General features: G+C 43.5%; 1 protein-coding gene across 7 annotated transcripts in view; it reads left to right on the forward strand.

Moving 5' to 3' along the window:
* Window positions 1-19557, forward strand: part of LOC124553577 (zinc finger protein 724-like) — a 79400-nt gene that overhangs the window by 51962 nt on the left and 7881 nt on the right. For all 7 annotated transcript variants that reach the window (XM_047127423.1, XM_047127427.1, XM_047127429.1 and 4 more), the window contains one exon: window positions 10100-10137. In XM_047127423.1, the coding sequence (XP_046983379.1) occupies window positions 10100-10137 (38 nt within the window). The remainder of the gene's footprint in view (window positions 1-10099; window positions 10138-19557) is intronic.

The raw sequence follows: 19557 nt of genomic DNA on the forward strand, positions 1-19557 counted from the left end.
ATGTGGATTTCGTAGGCGCCGCTCTGCTGTTGACCATCTGGTTACCTTGTCGACCTTCATTATGAATAACTTCTTGCGGAAGCGCCTGACCGCATCTGTGTTCTTTGATTTGGAGAAGGCTTACGACACCTGTTGGAGGGCGGGCATTCTCCGCAACATGCATACATGGGGCCTTCGTGGTCGCCTCCCTCTTTTTATTTGTTCCTTTTTAATGGATCGACAGTTCAGGGTACGTGTGGGTTCTGTCCTGTCAGACACCTTTCGCCAGGAGAATGGGGTGCCACAGGGCTCAGTTTTGAGCGTCGCTCTCTTCGCCATAGCGATCAATCCAATAATGGATTGCCTCCCAGCTGATGTATCAGGCTCCCTTTTCGTGGACGATTTTACCATCTATTGCAGCGCGCAGCGTACATGTTCCCTGGAGCGCTGTCTTCAGCGTTCTCTTGACCATCTTTACTCCTGGACTGTCACCAATGGCTTCCGTTTTTTTGCCGAGAGACGGTCTGTATTAACTTCTGGCGCTACAATGAGTTTCTCCCACCGTCCTTACGACTCTGTCCCGTTGCTCTCCCATTTGTGGAGACAACAAAATTTTTAGGTCTTACATTTGACAGGAAACTTAGCTGGTCTCCACATGTGTTTTATTTGGCTGCCCGTTGTACCCGTTCTCTAAATGTCCTCCGTGTTCTCAGTGGCATGTTGTGGGGAGCGGATCAAACCGTCCAACTTCGCCTATATCGGTCGATCGTCCGCTCAAAGCTGGATTATGGGAGCTTCATATACTCCTCTGCACGGCCGTCCATCTTACGCCGCCTCAACTCCATACAACATCGGGGTTTACGTCTCGCGATCGGAGCATTTTATACTAGTCCCATCGAGAGTCTTCATGCTGAAGCTGGTGAATTGCCACTGACCTACTGGCACGATATACTGCTTTGTCGGTATGCCTGTCGGCTACTGTCAATGCCCGACCACCCGTCTTATCGTTCCTTTTTTGACGACTCTCTCAATCATCAATACGGGTTGTATGTCTCTGCCCTGCTACCCCCTGGAGTTCGCTTTTGTCGCCTCCTTTAACACCTTGATTTTTCACTCCCTGCAACCTTTAGAGTGGGCGAGAGCCACACGCCACCTTGGCTCCAGGCTCAGGTTCGTGTTCACCTTGACCTCAGCTCGCTCTCAAAGGAGGTTACTCCCGGTTCGGTATACCACTCCCGTTTTGTCAAACTTCGTTCGAAGTTCGTTAATATGACCTTCATTTATACAGATGGCTCTAAGACCAATGACGGGGGCGGTTGTTCTTTTATTGTCGGGGCGCAAAGTTTCAAATACCGGCTCCATGGCCATTGTTCGGTCTTCACAGCTGAGCTCTTTGCCCTCTACCAGGCTGTTCTTTATATCTGCCGCCACCGACATTCTGCTTATGTCATCTGCTCCGATTCCCTGAGCGCCATCCAGAGCCTCAGTGATCTGTATCCAGTTCACCCTTTTGTGCACCGGATCCAACGCTCTCTTCAGCAGCTGGTGGACGACGGTTCCCCGGTTAGCTTTATGTGGGTTCCTGGCCATGTCGGTATCCCTGGGAACGAAGCTGCAGATGCCACGGCCAAGGCTGCGGTCCTCCAGCCTCGGACAGCTTCTTGTTGTGTCCCTTCATCAGATTGTAGCAGGGTCATTTGTTGGCGCATTTTATCGCTGTGGCATGCCGATTGGGCTGCACTTACGGACATCAAGCTTCGGGCCTTGAAACCTCTTCCCGTGGCTTGGACGTCCTCCTCACGCCCTTCTCGGCGGGAGGAGGTAGTTTTGGCCCGGTTATGAATTGGACACTGCCGGTTCAGCCATCGCCATCTGCTGATGTCTGCGCCGGTGCCGTTCTGCCCATGTGGGCAATTGCTGATGGTCCGCCACATTTTAACGTCCTGTCCGGATTTTACTACACTGTGTCTTGATCTTGGCCTGCCATGTACTCTCGATGCCATTTTAGCGGATGACCCAGGAGCAGCTGCTCGCGTTCTTCATTTTATCAACTTCACACACCTGTCTAGGGACATTTGATTATGCCGTTTTTTTAATCCTATGCCTGTCGATCTTTTATCGTGTTTTCCCTTTTAGTTGCTGTTTTAAACTTGTGCCTCGCGGTGCATTGCTAACGTAGTCTGGGCGCTAATGACCATTGAGGTTGTGCGCCCTAAAACCACAAAAAAAAAAACCTCAGATTCCCCTCAGGGGCTCAGCATTTAGTTGCTTGGTACGGGCTTTGCGATCCCGGGGTCCCTTAGCTGGTGACTGGAAGCGCCACCAGTCCTCAATACCGTAAGCTCTGAGCGTGCTTCAACGCCCACCGTAAGGTACGGTACAGAGCCCGGGGATCTTGGCTTTAACTGCATGGGTCATGAGGATTGTATAAACCTCTATAAAAAGAAACCTCAATCTCAAGGTGTGCTGCGCGCTGAGGAGACGAATGACTGTTGAGGTAGAACTGTTGCTAGCGGGCGACCTCTGGGGAACCTGCCGCCCCCGGTTGTATTAGGCTTACCCAGACAAGTGGGGCTCTGTCTGGGTGGACATTCCTTTCCCTAGCTGCTCGTGGGACCACCATGAAAAGAAATACGAATAGTGCACAAGCACGAGTCTCTAAGAAAGGAAATTTCAATGTTTTAGTGTATGACCCCCAATCGTTCCCTTCCCTGCCCACACCAGGGGAGGAACGGCGGTCTAAATTACCTGGTGAGACGTATTCTCCTCAATTTCTGGTTTGCAACTGAACAGATGTAGACTCATTTCTGACCGTAAAGCCTCATTTTTTTGTGGAAAATGTAGAGGACAAGTTTGGAGAAGCTGAGGGCATGTCTAAAATGAGGTCTGGAGCAGTCCTCATACAGACAGCATCCCCAGCACAGTCATGGCCATTGCTTGCTTGTGACAAACTCGGTGATGTTGCAGTCTCCATTACGCCTCATAAGAGCCTCAGTATGGTTCAAGGACTTATTTTTCATCGTGACCTGTTGTTGCAGTCTGACGACGAGCTCCGTGCAAATCTGGAACGCCGCGGTGTCCACTTTGTACGACGTGTCTTCAGGGAACCTAAAGATAGTAGGGTCGCCACCGGCGCCTTCGTCTTGGCTTTCGAGGGTGACACCCTGCGCGCGAAGGTGAAGGTGGTGATATATCGATGTGATGTTAAGCCTTACGTCCCTCCTCCCATGCGCTGCTATAAGTGCTGGAGGTTTGGGCACATGTCATTGAGATGTGACGCCAACTCTACCTGTCGGGATTGTGGACGTGCCTCCCACCCCAGCGTCCCATGTCCACCACCCCCTGTTTGTGTCAACTGCAGACAGAAACATTCACCTTGCTTGTCAGACTGCGCGGTTTATCAAAAAGAATGGAAGATTATGGAGTATAAGACCTTGGACAGGCTCACTTACATGGAGGCTAAACGCAAGTATGACCAACTTCACCCTGTGCTCATTTCATCGACGTATGCTGCAACAGCTTCGATGTCGCCATCCCTGGCGATGAGCCACCAAGCTCAGCCGCTTTTTGTGAGCCCTCCAGCCCAGCCGCCTATGCCTGCCCCCCCCCCCCCCCCCCGCCCCTGGTATTTGGGGGAACACCCTCTTCCGTTGCTCCCCTGTTTCCAACATCGAGAGTAACAACCTCGCCTTCCTTGGGGACTGCAGTCCCTACCTCTGAGCTGGAGAAGTGCCCACCTCCTCCGGCTCCCCTCGTGCGGAAGGGATCGCTTGGTGCCCTCCCTTCCACCGTTACTGCCCCTCCAGATGTCAGTCATTGGCTGATAAAGCCACCACCTGAGAGCCGTAGGGCTTCCAGGCCAGTCCATGAGACTGGGTCGGAAAAGCCCACTCAGCCTGATAAACTGAAGGACAAATGGGACCCTACCAAAAAGAAGAAAAAGCAAAAAGAGGAGGACATAGAGAGAGAAAAGGAGTTCACCACTGCACCTGAAGATGATGATGGGCATCTAGCATCCACTCAGGAGCTAGATGTTGCTTGACCCGCAGCTCCTATGGAAGTTGATCAGGCTACTTCACAATCGGTGGCGGCGAGTGCTTCGAAAGTGTGATCTATCTCCCCCCCCCCCCCCCCCCCCCCCCAGGTTCTTTCATGTCTTCACGGTCGGATACCATTATCCTTCAATGGAATTGCCGTGGTTTTTTCCACCACCTTGCTGAGTTGAAACAGCTTTTGTACCGCTTCCCTGCCATTGGCCTGACCCTACAGGAAACCTGGTTTCCTGTTCGGCGGACCCCCTCCCTCTGTGGCTACCGGGGTTACTATAAGAACCGCATAGAATACGACAGGGTGCCTGGCGATGTCTGTGTTTATGTTCTTGCCACTGTTCCTAGTGCTCCAGTGCCACTTCACACGGCTCTCGAGGCTGTGGCTGTTAGAATCCGTGCAGGATTGGAGCTTACCATCTGTTCCCTCTACCTTCCCCCGGATGACATTGTCCCTCTTGCTGACCTAGCTGCCTTGTTCGCCGAGCTCCCCCCGCCATTCCTCCTTTTGGGGAACTTCAATGCCCACCACCATTTATGGGGTGGGGCCCAGATCTCGCGCCAGGGTAGGAATGTTGAGGCTCTCTTGGCACAGCAGGACATTTGCCTCCTTAACACTGGTGCTCCCACATATTTTAGCTTGACTTATGGCACATACTCGGCCATTGACCTCTGTCTTAGTAGCCCAGGTCTTCTTCCATACCACAGGTCCATGACGACCTCTGTGGTAGCGACCACTTTCCTATCCTGGTTTCTCTTCTTCAATCCCATCCCCCTGACCAGCTGCCATGATGGTCTCTTCGTGGAGCTGTTTGGGCAGCCTACACGTCAGCTACTTTGGCCATTGCTCCGCTTCCTGGTGACATTAATTTTGCAGTGGACGAGGTCACAGGCCATTGTTTCTGCTGCCGAGGCAACTGTCCCCTGTTCTTCAAGTACTCTAAGGCGTAAGTCAGTCCCTTGGTGGACACCAGAGATTGCAGAAATTATCCGGGACCGCCAGCAAGCCCTGCAATGACACCGGCGTCATCCTTCCCTCATCTGGTTGCCTTTAAACGGCTGCGGGCCCGGGATGGGCAGTTAATCCTGCGGAGCAAACAGGACTGCTGGGAATGATATGTTGCCACCATGGGTTCTCGCACCTCCCCATCTCAGGTGTGGTCATGGGTTCGGCGCATTTTTGGCTTTCACCATCGTGCGTCTGTCCCTTACCTTTCTGTTCGGGGTACACTTTGTACTGACCCAATTGCCATTGCCGAACATCTGACAGAGTACTTCGCTCGTAGTTTGGCGACAGCAGGCTACAGCGCAGAATTCTGCGCCATTAAAGAGCAGGCTGAGCGTACGCAGTTGTTGTTTCGCACGCACTATTGGGAATGGTACAACACCTTGTTTGGTGAATGGGAGTTCCAAAGTGCCCTTACAGCTTTCCCCGATACTTCTCCAGGTCCAGACCAAATTCACAACCAGTTTCTTCGCCATCTCTCGGCGCACTGTCAGGGTGAATTACTCGCCCTGTTTAACTGCATCTGGATGGAGGGCGTTTTCCTAACTCGTTGGCAGGATAGCGTTACCATCCCAGTGCTGAAACCTGGTGCAGATCCATTGGTGGTTGATAGCTATCACCCTATCAGCCTTACCAACGCTATGTGCAAACTCCTGGAACGGTTGGTGAGTCGGAGTCTCATGTGGATCGTCAAAGCTCCGGGGCTCCTGACCCAACATCAGGGGGGCTTCCATCAGGGCCACTCAGCGACCGACAATTTAGTCTCGCTAGAGACGGCTATTTGTACAGCTTTTACTCGGCGAGAACATCTATTAGCTGTTTTCTTTGATCTCCAGAAGGCGTACGATACCACCTGGTGCCGTCACATCCTTGCTATGCTGCACGAATGGGGTTACAGGGTCCACTTCGGATTTTTCCTACGGAATTTTCTCTCCACTCGCTCCTTTCGGGTTAGAGTTGGCACTTATTTTAGCTCTGCTCATATTCAGAGCGGTGTCCTGCAGGGCTCAGTTCTCAGTGTTCCCATCTTTTTGTGGCGATTAATGGTCTTGCGGCTGCGGTGGGCTCATCGGTCTGTTCCTCTCTATACGCCGATGGCTTTTGTCTTTATTAAAATTCCCTAAGCATCAGTGTTGCTCAACGGCAGCTGCAGGGAGCTATCCGTAAGGCACATTTTTGGGCATCCAACCATGGTTTTCAGTTCTCAGCCTCTAAGACCCGAGTGATGCATTTCTGTTGTCGTCGAACGGTCCACCTCCATCCAGAGCTCTACCTTGCCAATGAACTCCTTCATATTGAGGAGGCGCATCGCTTTCTTGGCATGCTGTTTGATGCTCATCTCACTTGGACACCTCATCTTTGCAATCTTAACCAAACGGTACTGGAGGCACCTCAACATCCTTCACTGCCTCAACCACAACCTTTGGGGGGCTGCACGAACAACCCTCCTACAGCTCTATAAGCCCTTAGTCCAGTCCCATCTCGACTACGGGAGCGTGGTGTACGACTCAGCAGCACCTTCAACATTGCAGATCCTTGACCTGATTCTCCATTGTGCCGTCAGACTGGCGACAGGTGCCTTCCGCACTAGTCCCGTGACTAGCCTTCTTGTAGAAGCTGGAATCCCTCCCCTACGATTCCGCTGACAACATTTGCTTGCATCATACATCGCCTGCGTCCATGCCTCGCCCGACCACCCAAACCGCAGGCTCCTTTTTCCATCTTCTGCACTCCCCTCCCCATGACTGCAGCCTAGCTCAGGTCTCCCGATCGTGGTTCGCGTTTGTTCCCTTCTCTCGTCACTCGAGTCCTTTCCCCTTCCTCAATCCTTCCGGCCCTCATCTTCTGCCCCTTCTTGGTCCCTCCCTCACTTGTGGCTTTGCTTGGATTTGTCCTGTGACTCCAAGTCCTCCGTTCCACCTGCCAGTCTTCGTCAACAAGTCATGGTTCTTCTTGCCTCATTTCGCAATGCAGATGTAGTCTGCACCGATGGTTCTGTGGTCGATGGACGCACTGGGTTTGCTTTCATTCACGGCGACTATGCTGAGCAGCATTCCCTGCCTTGTGGGAGCAGTGTTTTCACTGTGGAGCTGGTTGCTCTTTATCGTGCACTCGCTCACCTTTCCTCGTGCCCTGGGGAGTCATTTGTCATATGCAGTGACTCCCTGAGTGGATTGCAAGCACTCGACCAGTGTTTTTCTTGGGACCCTTTGGTGCGCGGTATTCAAGATGTGGTTTTTGCTCTCGCCGAGTGTGGTCATTTAGTGACATTTATGTGGACCCCGGGCCACATTGGCATTCCAGGAAATGAACGTTTCGATCGGTTGGCCAAGCAGGACACCACTTCGCCACCCCAGGAGCTTGGTCTCGTGGAAAGAGACCTCCGGTCAGCCCTACATCGCAAGGTCCGTGATGTCTGGAGCTCTGAATGGTCTGTCTTGAACACGCATGGTAAAGTCGTCCACAGCCGTATGGAACTCATCCTTGAGGAGTACGCATAGTGATGCAGTTGTTCTCTGCCATCTCCGAATTGGACATACGCGGTTGACCCACAGCTATCTCCTTCGCCGTGAGAACGTGCCCAAGTGTCGCTGTGGTGCGGGACTGACACTGGTCCACCTTCTGATGGACTGCCCCCTTTTAGCCCCCTTGCGGCAGTCCTTTAATTTACCAGCTGCACTTCCTTTAATTCTCGGTGACGATGCCTCTATAGCTGATTCAGTTTTATGTTTTATCTGTGCAGCTGGGTTTTACCACTCACTATAGTGTGGGTGCTCTTGCATCATTTCTCAGACTTCACCCACTACAGTGACTTTTAATTGTGACGTGGATACCAAAATAGTGTCTTTTATGGTAACAAGTTGTGTTGGTACCTCTATCAACACTTTCCAGCTGGAGGTTCTTCGTTTGTATTTGAGTGGTTGACCTTTTATGTGATCCATCAACCACTGTAGTCTGTTTTAATCTAGTCTGTTTTAATCTAGTCAACTATTTGCTCTGCTCCTTTTAAGTGTCCTCTATTTTGTGTTATTGCGGTGTTCATTTTAGCTCTGTACCCCTTGGTGTTCCCTCCGTTTGGGTGCAGAGGTTACGCTTCTACTGTGTAGGTCTTTTACAAGTACGTCTGTTTGTAACAGGGGACTGATGATCTCAATGTTTAGCCCTCATCAAACCTCCCAAAAAACCAACCAACCAACTCAGACTAACTGCCTCTAAAACACACACACACACACACACACACACACACACACACACACACACAAACAAACAAACAAAATACAATTCTGAAAGAAGAGAGAAGATGCAGACAATCATGCAGCAGCAATATGCCAACTCGTTTCCCAAACAGTTAAGTGAAGGAGTTTCTCTCTCTCTCTCTCTCTCTCTCTCTCTCTCCAGTTGATAATTCAAGAAAAGGGAATCATACTAAATAAGTGACTAACAGATCACTTCCTGTAGGTAAAGCAGGTGACGACAACTGGTAATTACTCATTTAACAGTTCCTGCGCAAGCAGTCACAAGCAAGTAGTGAAGTTTACATGCTTGGTGCTAAGGACATCCATAATATACCTTAAATTTATAAACCACCAAATACATTTATATGTATCAAGATAAAGGCATTAAATAAAGATCAGATAAGTACACCGGAAGGACATGGGAGACCGAGTATAGCCAAAACAAGGCACCAGGTTACACTCACAATAGTGAAAGTTTGGCATGAGAAAAGTTCACTCGGCAAACGTGATAAGCTGGCAAGCACCTTATACACAAATGCAGCACACCCGGAGATATACAGGTGGAGTTGCGCAATGTGGAAACATCACTGGGAAAAGACCACTTGACAGCTGAATTTTTGTGAACCATTCCAAAACTTGCCATCTGGTATCTTTAATGGAGACTCGTCAGAAATTTGCTTCCAGCTCAAAGATATGAACTGCTGTAGCCCCTGTAGCGTTACAGCAGAATGCTCCCCTCGGGTAGCAATGGTCCTCTCCATCTCCGCTTGGTTGTGCCGAAATGATGCTTTCACTTGCTCTCCTCCAACTTCTGCCGAAAGATGCCCAATGTGTCTGACGGACCAGCACAATGTTGCTCTCAGCTGTGTATAAATTCATTTAATAAAAGTTCAGGCATAAAAATGTTTTAATTTTTGTTATTTACTATTATTACTGTTTATTTATATTGGAGCATTAAGCAATTTAACTCTTCTCCACATTGTTCTCAGAACTGTTGTATTTCATCTGCATTGTTTCTGTTCTCACAATTTATTGGTGCATGTGTATTATTTAATGTGTACCTCTTTTTTACATGTTGAATTGTGAAGGCGAAGTGTCCTTCTGAAGATGATGGAAAATTTGATACTGAGTAGTGTAGATTTGTTAATTATGAATGCAGTGGCTAGGTGTGGCATAGTTCTCATGACACTCTTCTCTGTTTCCCCTTTGAAGAGCCTATAATCCTCTGAATGTGATATTTCTTCACCTTTGAATATGGTATTTTTAATGCCGATATTCTAACTTGTAAATTAGCAATTTATTTCAGTAGTTTGAGTTTGCCGACATTTAGTACTGTTTCTATATTTAATGTTACATGCCTGTACTTCATTTTGGGTTTGAGTTTTGTAGTTGAGTTTAGAAGATACTCAGTTGCCTTTGCCTGTTGGTTTGGACTTTCCAGAAGACAAAGTCCCAAATGCATCACTCGTGATATAATTTTATAATGAAAGAAAGTAGAGAACTTTTACGCAAGTCGTGGGAGATGAGATGTTTCTGGCCACTTTCCTGTTTGAAGTATCAAATAGGAAGTATGGTTTTAACTGAACCACTACGTTATTATAGTTACGTATGGTACTAAAAACAGTGTTGAAATGAAGTTTAAATTTTTACTTGTACTGTATTTTGTGTCAATAACTACTACAGTTTTTATGGCATGTCCTCTTTATTGCTATTTGCAAGCATTACAGACAGTATCTTGTGGAACAGTCAGATGGTAGTTGGTGTGTATTAAGTTTTATTTATTTAGTGTTTCATCACTTTTAAATCACTAATAATTTCTTGAAATATTTCAGGTGTTAGCCTCAATAAGATGTGCTTCTGATAGTGTAAGGTAAGTTCTTGTTATTCATTGCAGAACTCTCTCTGCAGTTTACATTTTTATTTACTGCACATGAAAGTAGATAAAACATAAAATCTACTTTAATAATTGTTAATTATTATCGATAAACAACAATAGTAAAAGGCAGAATCCTTAGTATGAATGCCAGTTGCATAGTAAACATGCTGAACGGCTAATATATAACCATATAAACGATGGCTGTCATAAAATAAAATTGAGAACTTTTAATATACATACAGGGAAATGAATTGCAGATAGAATTTCAACAGTTATACTGTACTTCCCAGAAGATAACTTGGAACTATGGAAGTTACTGAAATTCAACAGATTCGTGTTGATGGGTATAAGCTAATGCTACGGTACAAGTGAGAAGAGGGGCTGAGTGGCTGTATATCCAAAAATTATATTGAATTTCCAGCCTCTTCAGATTAATGAACATAGTGTTGAACAGTTGTTTGAATGTTGTGCCACAATAGTGGATCAGGAAACACATGATCTTGTGGTACCAACATTCCACAGGCCACCTTCAAAAAGTATCTTAACTATTATTAAGCAGCTGAAGACAGTTTTAGTAATATTATGAAGACCTAACTGATGAGTCAATGTTTGTAGATACTTTTATATTGATTCTCTGTCAGATAATACTAACTGAAAATACCTCAAATTGCTGATGTCCACTGTCAAAAACCTACCACAAAAAAAAGCCATACAAGGACTTACAGACATAGTGCAAGAGCTATCAAGTTTGTTTAGAAACCCAGCAACCGTCAGTGATGTAGTAGCAAAACAATTGGTCACCAGTTTCCAGAATGTGGTAGCCAAATGTATACTGATCAGTTAGGCTTCGATCACAGCAGGAAAGTATTATCACAGAATTGAAAGCAATGATTCAGTTACTGTATTAGATTACAGGATGAATGTTGTTAGTTGAAAAGACAATGTGGTCAGAAAATTATACTTTTTGCTAACCATATTCCTAGACTTCTTTACCTCTGAAAAGGTATAAAATTGAACAGAAGCTTGTGGGTTAAGTATCTTGTGCGAGGAAGAGGGAGCTTTATATAATTCAGAGGACAACTTTTTTTGTTTGTATGGTTTAAGTTTGATGACACTGTGAAGAATTTTGCTATACTATTTGTAGTGCACATTCAAATCTTTGTTAGACCTACCCATCTGTATTGACTTAACCCTAGCATTACCAACGGGGGGGCCTCGTAGGCCCACTGACTCAGTTTTTCTATGTTGTATCCACACCCTTTGATATATGAACTTGAAAGCAAAGGTAATTGTTCGTTATTGAATGTACTATTGAGTCATTACAGAATTTCGGAATAAAAATGTAATTAAAATTCATTTACTTGATTTAATTCTCTGTGGGCCTTAGAAGCCCACCCGTTGGTAATAGCAAGGAAAGATTTACGAGGTTGAGTCTCTCGTTTCAAATTCTTACCATGAAACGAATTTTGGCATTGTTGCCTTCAGACATATTATTATGAAGCGGACCATTGTTATTTTCAGTGTTTCTGCTGCTGTTGAACCAGCAACATGAGTAGACATCGTTTACATGATAGTTCCATTGAAAGAGTGCTAGAAGAAGTTTTGAACGAATCGGATTTAGAGGAAAGTGAAGTGAATGATGATGTGGAAGAAATTAGAACTGATTCATCGTTTGAGAATGAAGATGAGGTTGAAGCCAATCCACCAGATGATAATGATACGGAATGTGATAAATTCATTGCAAAAAGTGGACGAGAGTATATTACGAAGCCATCTCGACAATATCGGCGTTCTGTACAAAATATAGTGCGAGAAAGAACGGGGCTAGGACAACAAGGAAGAATTGCGTCTCCGAAAGAGGCTATAGAGCTCTTTTTTACACCTCAAATTATGAATCTAATAAAACTACACTCAAATGAAGAGGCTTCTCGACTAGGTATTCAGCACACAGATGAAGATGAGTTATTTTGTTATATAGGACTCTTGCTAATCATGGGTTCAAATCATGACAATAATATACCTGTCCAAGATTTATGGTCTTTGCTTCAGGGCCGACAAGTGTACTATGGATCAATGAGTCGGACCCGATTTTTTTAATTGACTAAAATATTGAGGTTTGATGATAAGAACACAAGAGAAATTCGTCGCCAGACTGACAAGTTTGCTCCAATGAGGGAAATTTTTGAAAGCTTCAATTCTTCCCTTCCATTGTATTTCATTCCTGGTCTACATACAACAGTGGATGAGATGATGTCTTTGTTCTGTGGTCGCTGTCCATTCAAGGTGTTTCTAAAAGAAAAACCTGGAAAATACGGCATTCTAATTCGAATGCTGTCTGATTCTGAGACTAGATATGTGATCAGCATGGACATCTATACAGGCAAGTCAGGAAATACACAGCATCCAAATGGACCGATGGAAATTGTAAAGAGACTAATAAAACCTATTGAAAAATCAGGCCGTAATGTTACCACAGATCGGTACTATACTTCAGTGGAGCTTGCTGAGACTCTATGGAATGATTTTCACCTCACACTTGTTGGCACCCTACAGTCTAACAGACGACACATAGCTGAAGACTACAACTGGCCGCAGTTTACACTCTTCCATCTTTGCTTATACTGACCCTCAGACACAGAGGCCACCAGTTACTCTTGCATCAACGCTAGTCCGCGAGAAGCCAAAACGACTGCTGTTGATGCTTTCAACTTATCACTCAGAAGGGGTGTTGAATGAAGACTCAAAAAAGACTAACATAAATCTTTTTTATAATTCTACAAAGGGAGGCGTGGACACCATAGACCAGATGGCAAGACAGTACAGCACAAAGAGAGGAACAAGAAGATGGCCTTTGTCCCTCTTCTACACACTCATTGACATAGCAGCAATAAATGCATATTCACTCTTCCTCCTCAACTTTCCGAATTGGAAAAAGAATTTTCTAAACCGTAGAAGAGTTTTTATCACTAACTTAGGTCTCGAACTAATAAGATCTCAAGTAGATAAACGGGCACAAAATTTGTATGGACTTCAGAAGCCAGTAATAATGGTAATGGAAAGCATTACACAACGGAAGCTCAGCTGCTGTGTAGAAACATTATCCTCAACAGCAGAACCAGGAACACGTGGACGGTGCCACCTATGCTGCCAAGAAGCTGCATCTAAAAAGATCAAGTACAACAAGCTGGGAAAGTCAACTGTTACCTGCTCTCAGTGCCACAAACACGTCTGTGGGGAACACTGCAGGAAGACAGTGTTGTGTGAAAAATGCGTTGCAGAATGAGACAGTAAATTTTGTTTGCTTCATGTAGTGTATCGAATTAAAAAAGTCGTTTTTATAAGAAAACACTATTTTGAAACATTATTCCAAAAAATATATAAACTGAATCTCGTGATTTGTTCATTTTATTCCTATTATAATAACATCTTTTATTATACAGTATACAAAAACAATGTCTAAGCATTTTGAATTGTTATTAGAGGTATCAGAAGTAAATAAACTTGATTTATGATAAAATAAATTGTGGTATTCTTTATGGGCCTTTGAGGCCCCCCCGTTGGTATTACATGTAACAAAAAATACGTTGGTAATGCTAGGGTTAAGCTCTCCCTGGCACATGATACTTGAGTTCAGATGTTAACCACACTTTCTCTTGGCATAATAAACTGTAATTACCTCTTATGTGTTGTAAAAGAACACATTATTCATAGTGTTGCAAAAATATTTACAGGAATTTGTTAAATTTCTCATTTACTACGTGTGTATTTCCTCAGTATCCTAGCAGTGTACTGAAGTCTGCCACCAGCTTTATCTATGACTGAGCCAGTTTGATGATTCCATTTTAGATCACCACATATTGTTACATTTGGATATTTGTAAAAGATGGGACATTGATGATGTAGCCATAGTACATTATTTCTTTTTATTTTTGTGAAGTGTACTGTTCTATGTCTGAACATGTAAAGAAAGTTGCCAATCTTTGCACTGCTTCGAAATTTTAAGGGACTACATGATACGTTCTTTCCAATCTCTTCATCATTTGCAGAGCTAATATGTATATACACTACTTATATTATGGATGACTACTTATATTATGGATGGTCATGGCATTGTGTCCATGTTGGGTGTAATACTGTGTTCACTATTCTGTTCATAATAATTAATGCACATTCCTAAATTATTATTTAGTATTAGACCTGTTACTGCATTACCCTTATTTCATTTTGTGTTGATAACCTGTATTCATCTGATTAAAAATTCTGTTCTTCCTCCCACTGCACATCACTAATTCCCATCATATCCTGCTTGAACCTATCCATTTCTCTTTTCTGTTCTCTAACCAACCTACTGGACTAAGGGATTAACATTTCGCACTCTGACCCATAGGATTATTTGTTTCTTTTTCCTGGTGACAACATCCTACAGAGTAGTCCTGAGTTATGAATGGCAGATTATTTTACTTCTGGAATATTTTATCCAGCAGGATGCCATCATTATTAAACTGTACAATAGAGCTACATGTCCTCAGGATATCTAATTATGGTAGTTTCGCCGTTCACAGTACCGGTGTAGAAAGACCATCTTAGCTTATTGTACAAGCCCTGATCAGTCAGTTATCCAAACTGTTGCATCTTCAACTTGTGAAAAGGATTTTGATCTTCTGTTGTAGCCACATTTTAGTGGGGGCTCTCTCTAGATGTCATGTCATTGCTGTTGGACCTGTGGTATGGCTGTCTGTTTCATTAAGGCATACAAGCCATCTGGTTTCAACTGGGTCATTGGTTCATGTGGAAAGGGGAGGGGGTGTGTCACACAGCTGAAGGATGTAAAATAATTTGACCGCTACCAGAACTCACAGACTTTTAGAAAATGACATTTTGTCATGGAGATATTAAATGTACAATTAACAAGTCAAACAATATCAAAACAGGCTGGACTTCAGCAATTGTACACTTAATGTCATGGAATATCTCAACATATTAAACTTTAGTAAATGTATGGTTTCTTGTAAGCCATTTTTGGGAATTTAACCTGTGGACCATGCACTAAAAACTGAGTTCAGGGTGCCTGGTGGTGCAGTGCTATTAATTCTAAGAACAGCATTTGGCCTCAGTTGGCAGTATTAAAGAGATGCTACAAAGTTTATTTAGAGTTGTCTATCAGCAACAAGTGTTGCACTAGGTTGTGTAATGGTCATCTAGCAGATATTGCTGACTTTTCTGTAGTTTAAAGAAGACAGAAAAGGTAAGGACTTAAATGACAGCGATGCAGAAGCGTCAAATGCCGAAGTACTGACTGCTGACAGTGATTCTACAAGAATGTAGTCTGTTAATTGTCATGCAGGGGAGAATAAATTTGCACCTATGGGGGCACCATGTGTAAAACTTCATTTTGCAAATCCTCTGAATCCACTTGAGGTTACACTTTCTTTTTTGATGAAGGGATGTTAACAATGATAATTAGTAAGAATACTTTGCAACTTCACATGCAGATACTGTACTGATCATGTAAGCACACATGTTAGCAAACAATTGAGATGTGTATTTTTGTTTGTAATGTTATTCCTACAAGGTGTAGTTGAGAACCTCGATTTTGAAATGTATTACACGAGGAAAGTAATCCTTGAAATACTAATTTTTGGAAAAGTAATGTTTATGCATTCACTCCTCTGATAAAATCCTTCACGAGACTATCAAATTAAATCAAATGGAACAAGCTTATTTTCGTAGCACACATTGCTGCTGCCAAAAGCTTCAAATCACAACAATCATTTGATTTGAGTGAAGCACTCCAAAATGGTAGATTATGCTGTGCTGCAAGAAAGCACTAGAAGGCACGAGCACAATTACGTGGGTTGGAAGAGAGAATGGTGCAAGATATAGCCAAGTCAAGGGGCTGAACAGGAATTGGAGGATGGCTGGTGGAAAGGATGCAGCAAATAATTGAGGAAAATTTTAAATCATGGGAATAGTGAGTTGGATATCAACAGTGGTATTAATATTAAACTCCACTTTATCATTGTTAACAGAATGTGTAACTGCTTAGACAGCATTGAAGTGATGCTATTTATCCCAAGTAGGACAAGCTATTGATCTATTTAAAGTTTTTTTTCAGTGGGATTTCACTGTATAATTTAGGAAACCAGAAACTTTGGAAAGTACCATAAAATTACACATGGAGCAGTACCATGATGTTACATTTCAAAAGTTTTTGTTGACTGTTGAAACAGTTATGCAGTTTTGAGGAATGACTAACTGGCATTGATGATGGATATTCGCTGTCATTTGGTTTTGTTATGGGAGATGCCATTCAGAAAAGATGATACATACAATGTTCAAGCTTTCACCAGCAATTTTTTCGAGAACACATCCAATGGTGGACCATATGCACAGACTGTTATTCCTTCCAGATTGGGAGCTGATGCAGCAGTTAAAAATATCACTTAACATTCTACTCTTTCCTAGCATTCAAAGACAGATAATATTTGACCTTTTAAGACCAAAAGGACCACCATAATCATCAGAGGAAAACATATAGATAACAGTTGTCAAAAGAATTGGACACCAAGCTTTCACAGCATCAAATTCAACATTTACTCAGTGATGTCTATTTTGTTTTGATTACTATGCCAAGGCAGCCCTTTGAAAGTTGCATTACTAATCTCATCTGCAAAGCGAGGCATCCATTTCTTTTTTTAGGAGGTATTAATGGCAGTAATATGTAATAGAATTCCAGCACGCCCTGTGGTCAGAATGCAGAAAACTTGGTCGTTACAAAAGCTGTCTCTTCTGAATACAAGTAGTAGCATTTGCTTCAGCAAGGTAACACATTCTGCAACTAATCTCTTATCTTGCTTCGTAGTGGTTGCCAGCTCCTCTCAGGGGCTTGTTCTTTGTAACACAAAAGGATGTCATTGGGGTGGAAACCATGTAGAACAAATTGGGCAATGTTTTACCATCTGAAAATTTTCAAAATTGCTTACAGCATCTCAGACAAGGAATATCATGGAGTAGACTAACCACACTGCTGGTACACTCCTATTGTGGAACTAAGTATTTCAGTCCATAGCAGGCATTTTTGTACAGCTTGGTGACAGTTCCAATGGTGATTATGTACAGGGAACATCAAACTGTTGTAGATTAAGAGAACATTTGTATCCTTAACATTACCCCCCAGAACAACTTTTCAGAAATGTATTTTGTTTTCCATTGTTTACCGAGCTCAGTGAAGATACGAGAAACAGAGTGTGATTTATTACTGTCATAATAGCTCACCAAAGCTATTATATCAGCAGGGATGACATAAACACTGGAGAGTGTAGTTCAGTGGCGAAAACTGTACCATGAAAAACGTAGATATTCCTTTTTATTTTCAGTGAGTACTAATTGGTACAGCCTTACAGACCTAATATGCAAGCATTTGCTATATGTTCTTGTGTAGTTTGGAGCCTGTATTCCCAAAAGTCAAATAAATTCCATCACCCCTTGAAATGGGCTCTTTTTAATTAAAAGCTGACTGACTAGAGATTTTTGTACTTAATGCTAGGAAGCAATCTGATTTCCTCTCCTGAAACCAGAGAAGGACTGTACGTTTCACAAGAGCTGTGATAATGTGGCCATAGGTAGCTGTGAGCAGCATTAAATAAAAAGTTTTCTGAGCAAGTGGCTTACTAGGCTGTAGAATCCAAGAAACTATTTACTGACTTCCTGCCTTGATTCAAAAGGTATCACTCCACCCTGAACAATCCAGCTGCTGGAATACACTGACTTCCACTCCATTCCTCTTTGTAGTTGCACTTGGAGGACTCTTACATGGACAGTCATCACCTTGCTGCTGTAGATGTGAAAGTATGAGGTGTTCTGGGCCACCTCTAATATGAGTCCACAGAATACAAGAACCAGACAGATACAATATTATGCATTAGCTTTGTGACTGAGGAGTTCTTCTTAAAGAATAATTTGTTATGTATATTCTTGGCAATGAATACTATTAACTAATGTGTTGCTTAACTGCAAGTATTTTGATTAATCACATAGAAAATGTATTTGTCCAAACACTTATACTAAGTAATTATGTACACTGTTCAGTATACAAATCCCATTAAAGTGAAAGTTCCTCTTAGAGGTCACTTAAATTTTCTCTTTGTTGCAAACTGTTTGCATGAAAGAGAAATGAGACAGAGTGGGGGGGGGGGGGGTGATTTTGAGAGGGAGGGACACACACACTCACAGAGGTCAACATCCTATTCATCACTATACATAAAGAAAATAATGACCTCTCTTTCAACTTCAGCATAAAAACCCACATCAACATATGTAGGGTGCGCACAATTAAAATTCCAGTTTCAAAGCACTGTAGAAAGAGAACTACTACTCAGAACGACGCCAAATTTGAGCAGCATATTATTGATGCAGGGGCAAAGGCAAAGAAACAAAAAGTTAACGAAAATTTTACCAGTACACGGAACTGCACGCATCTTAACATAAATTGGGTCAGCTACAAATGACAGATGAGTCACAATACGATGGCTATGATTTGAGATGCACATTACACCATCTGTACTGTCAAATGTACAGGACTGCACAAGTTTGGTAGTCAGTAGTTGTGACACTGTTAGTTAGGTAAGCCCATGCATCAAGACAAGATCCTACCACATTGGATGGGAAAAAAATCAGTTTTTAATTGTCCTGAGGCCAAAAACTGCATAAAAAGCAAAAGGACATCGGTTTCTAGTTGAGGGACTGGTAGACATACTCAATATGCTGTCCACCATTTTCTGTGACAAGTTGAAATCGAGAAGCAGCTTGTTCCACATCAGTGTGTTTTGGGGGTCACATTCAGAACACATTGCACTGAGGGTGCCTTAGATTCAGATACGTTATTTCAGATAACCCCAGAGCCAGAAGTCGCACAGTTTAAAATTAGGTGATCTGGACAGCCAGGCTGTTGGAGAAATGATAGATAATAATTCTAGCTTTTTCAAAATGCGTTGGCAGAAGTGTGATCTTGCATAAAAATAAACCTACACACACATTCACAATGTTGAAGTGATGTTGATGCACAAATGATTCCCAAAGCATTTACCAGGAAAAGTACAGATAACAGGGCCCACACTACTCACCTCCTCCAGAAAATGTGGCCCTACAATTAACGATGCTTGCTGTCAACCTGCACCACACAGTTAACATTTTCAGAATGAGGTGGTACTGTTTGATGTGTGTGCAGATTTTCCATTTGCTATATTCAGCATACTGCAACATGTCCTTGGATATGGAAACCAACTTCAGAATGTTCCATGGAAGAAATTCTGCAGTGAGCTTCTGTCTTGCTGGCAGGCCAGCAGGAAGTAACTCCTAAATATGGATAATTTTGCATGGATAGCACTGCAGGATGTTAAACAGTTATTAATGCAC

This window comes from Schistocerca americana, chromosome 11 (assembly GCF_021461395.2).
Source record: "Schistocerca americana isolate TAMUIC-IGC-003095 chromosome 11, iqSchAmer2.1, whole genome shotgun sequence".
Lineage (NCBI taxonomy): Eukaryota > Metazoa > Arthropoda > Insecta > Orthoptera > Acrididae > Schistocerca > Schistocerca americana.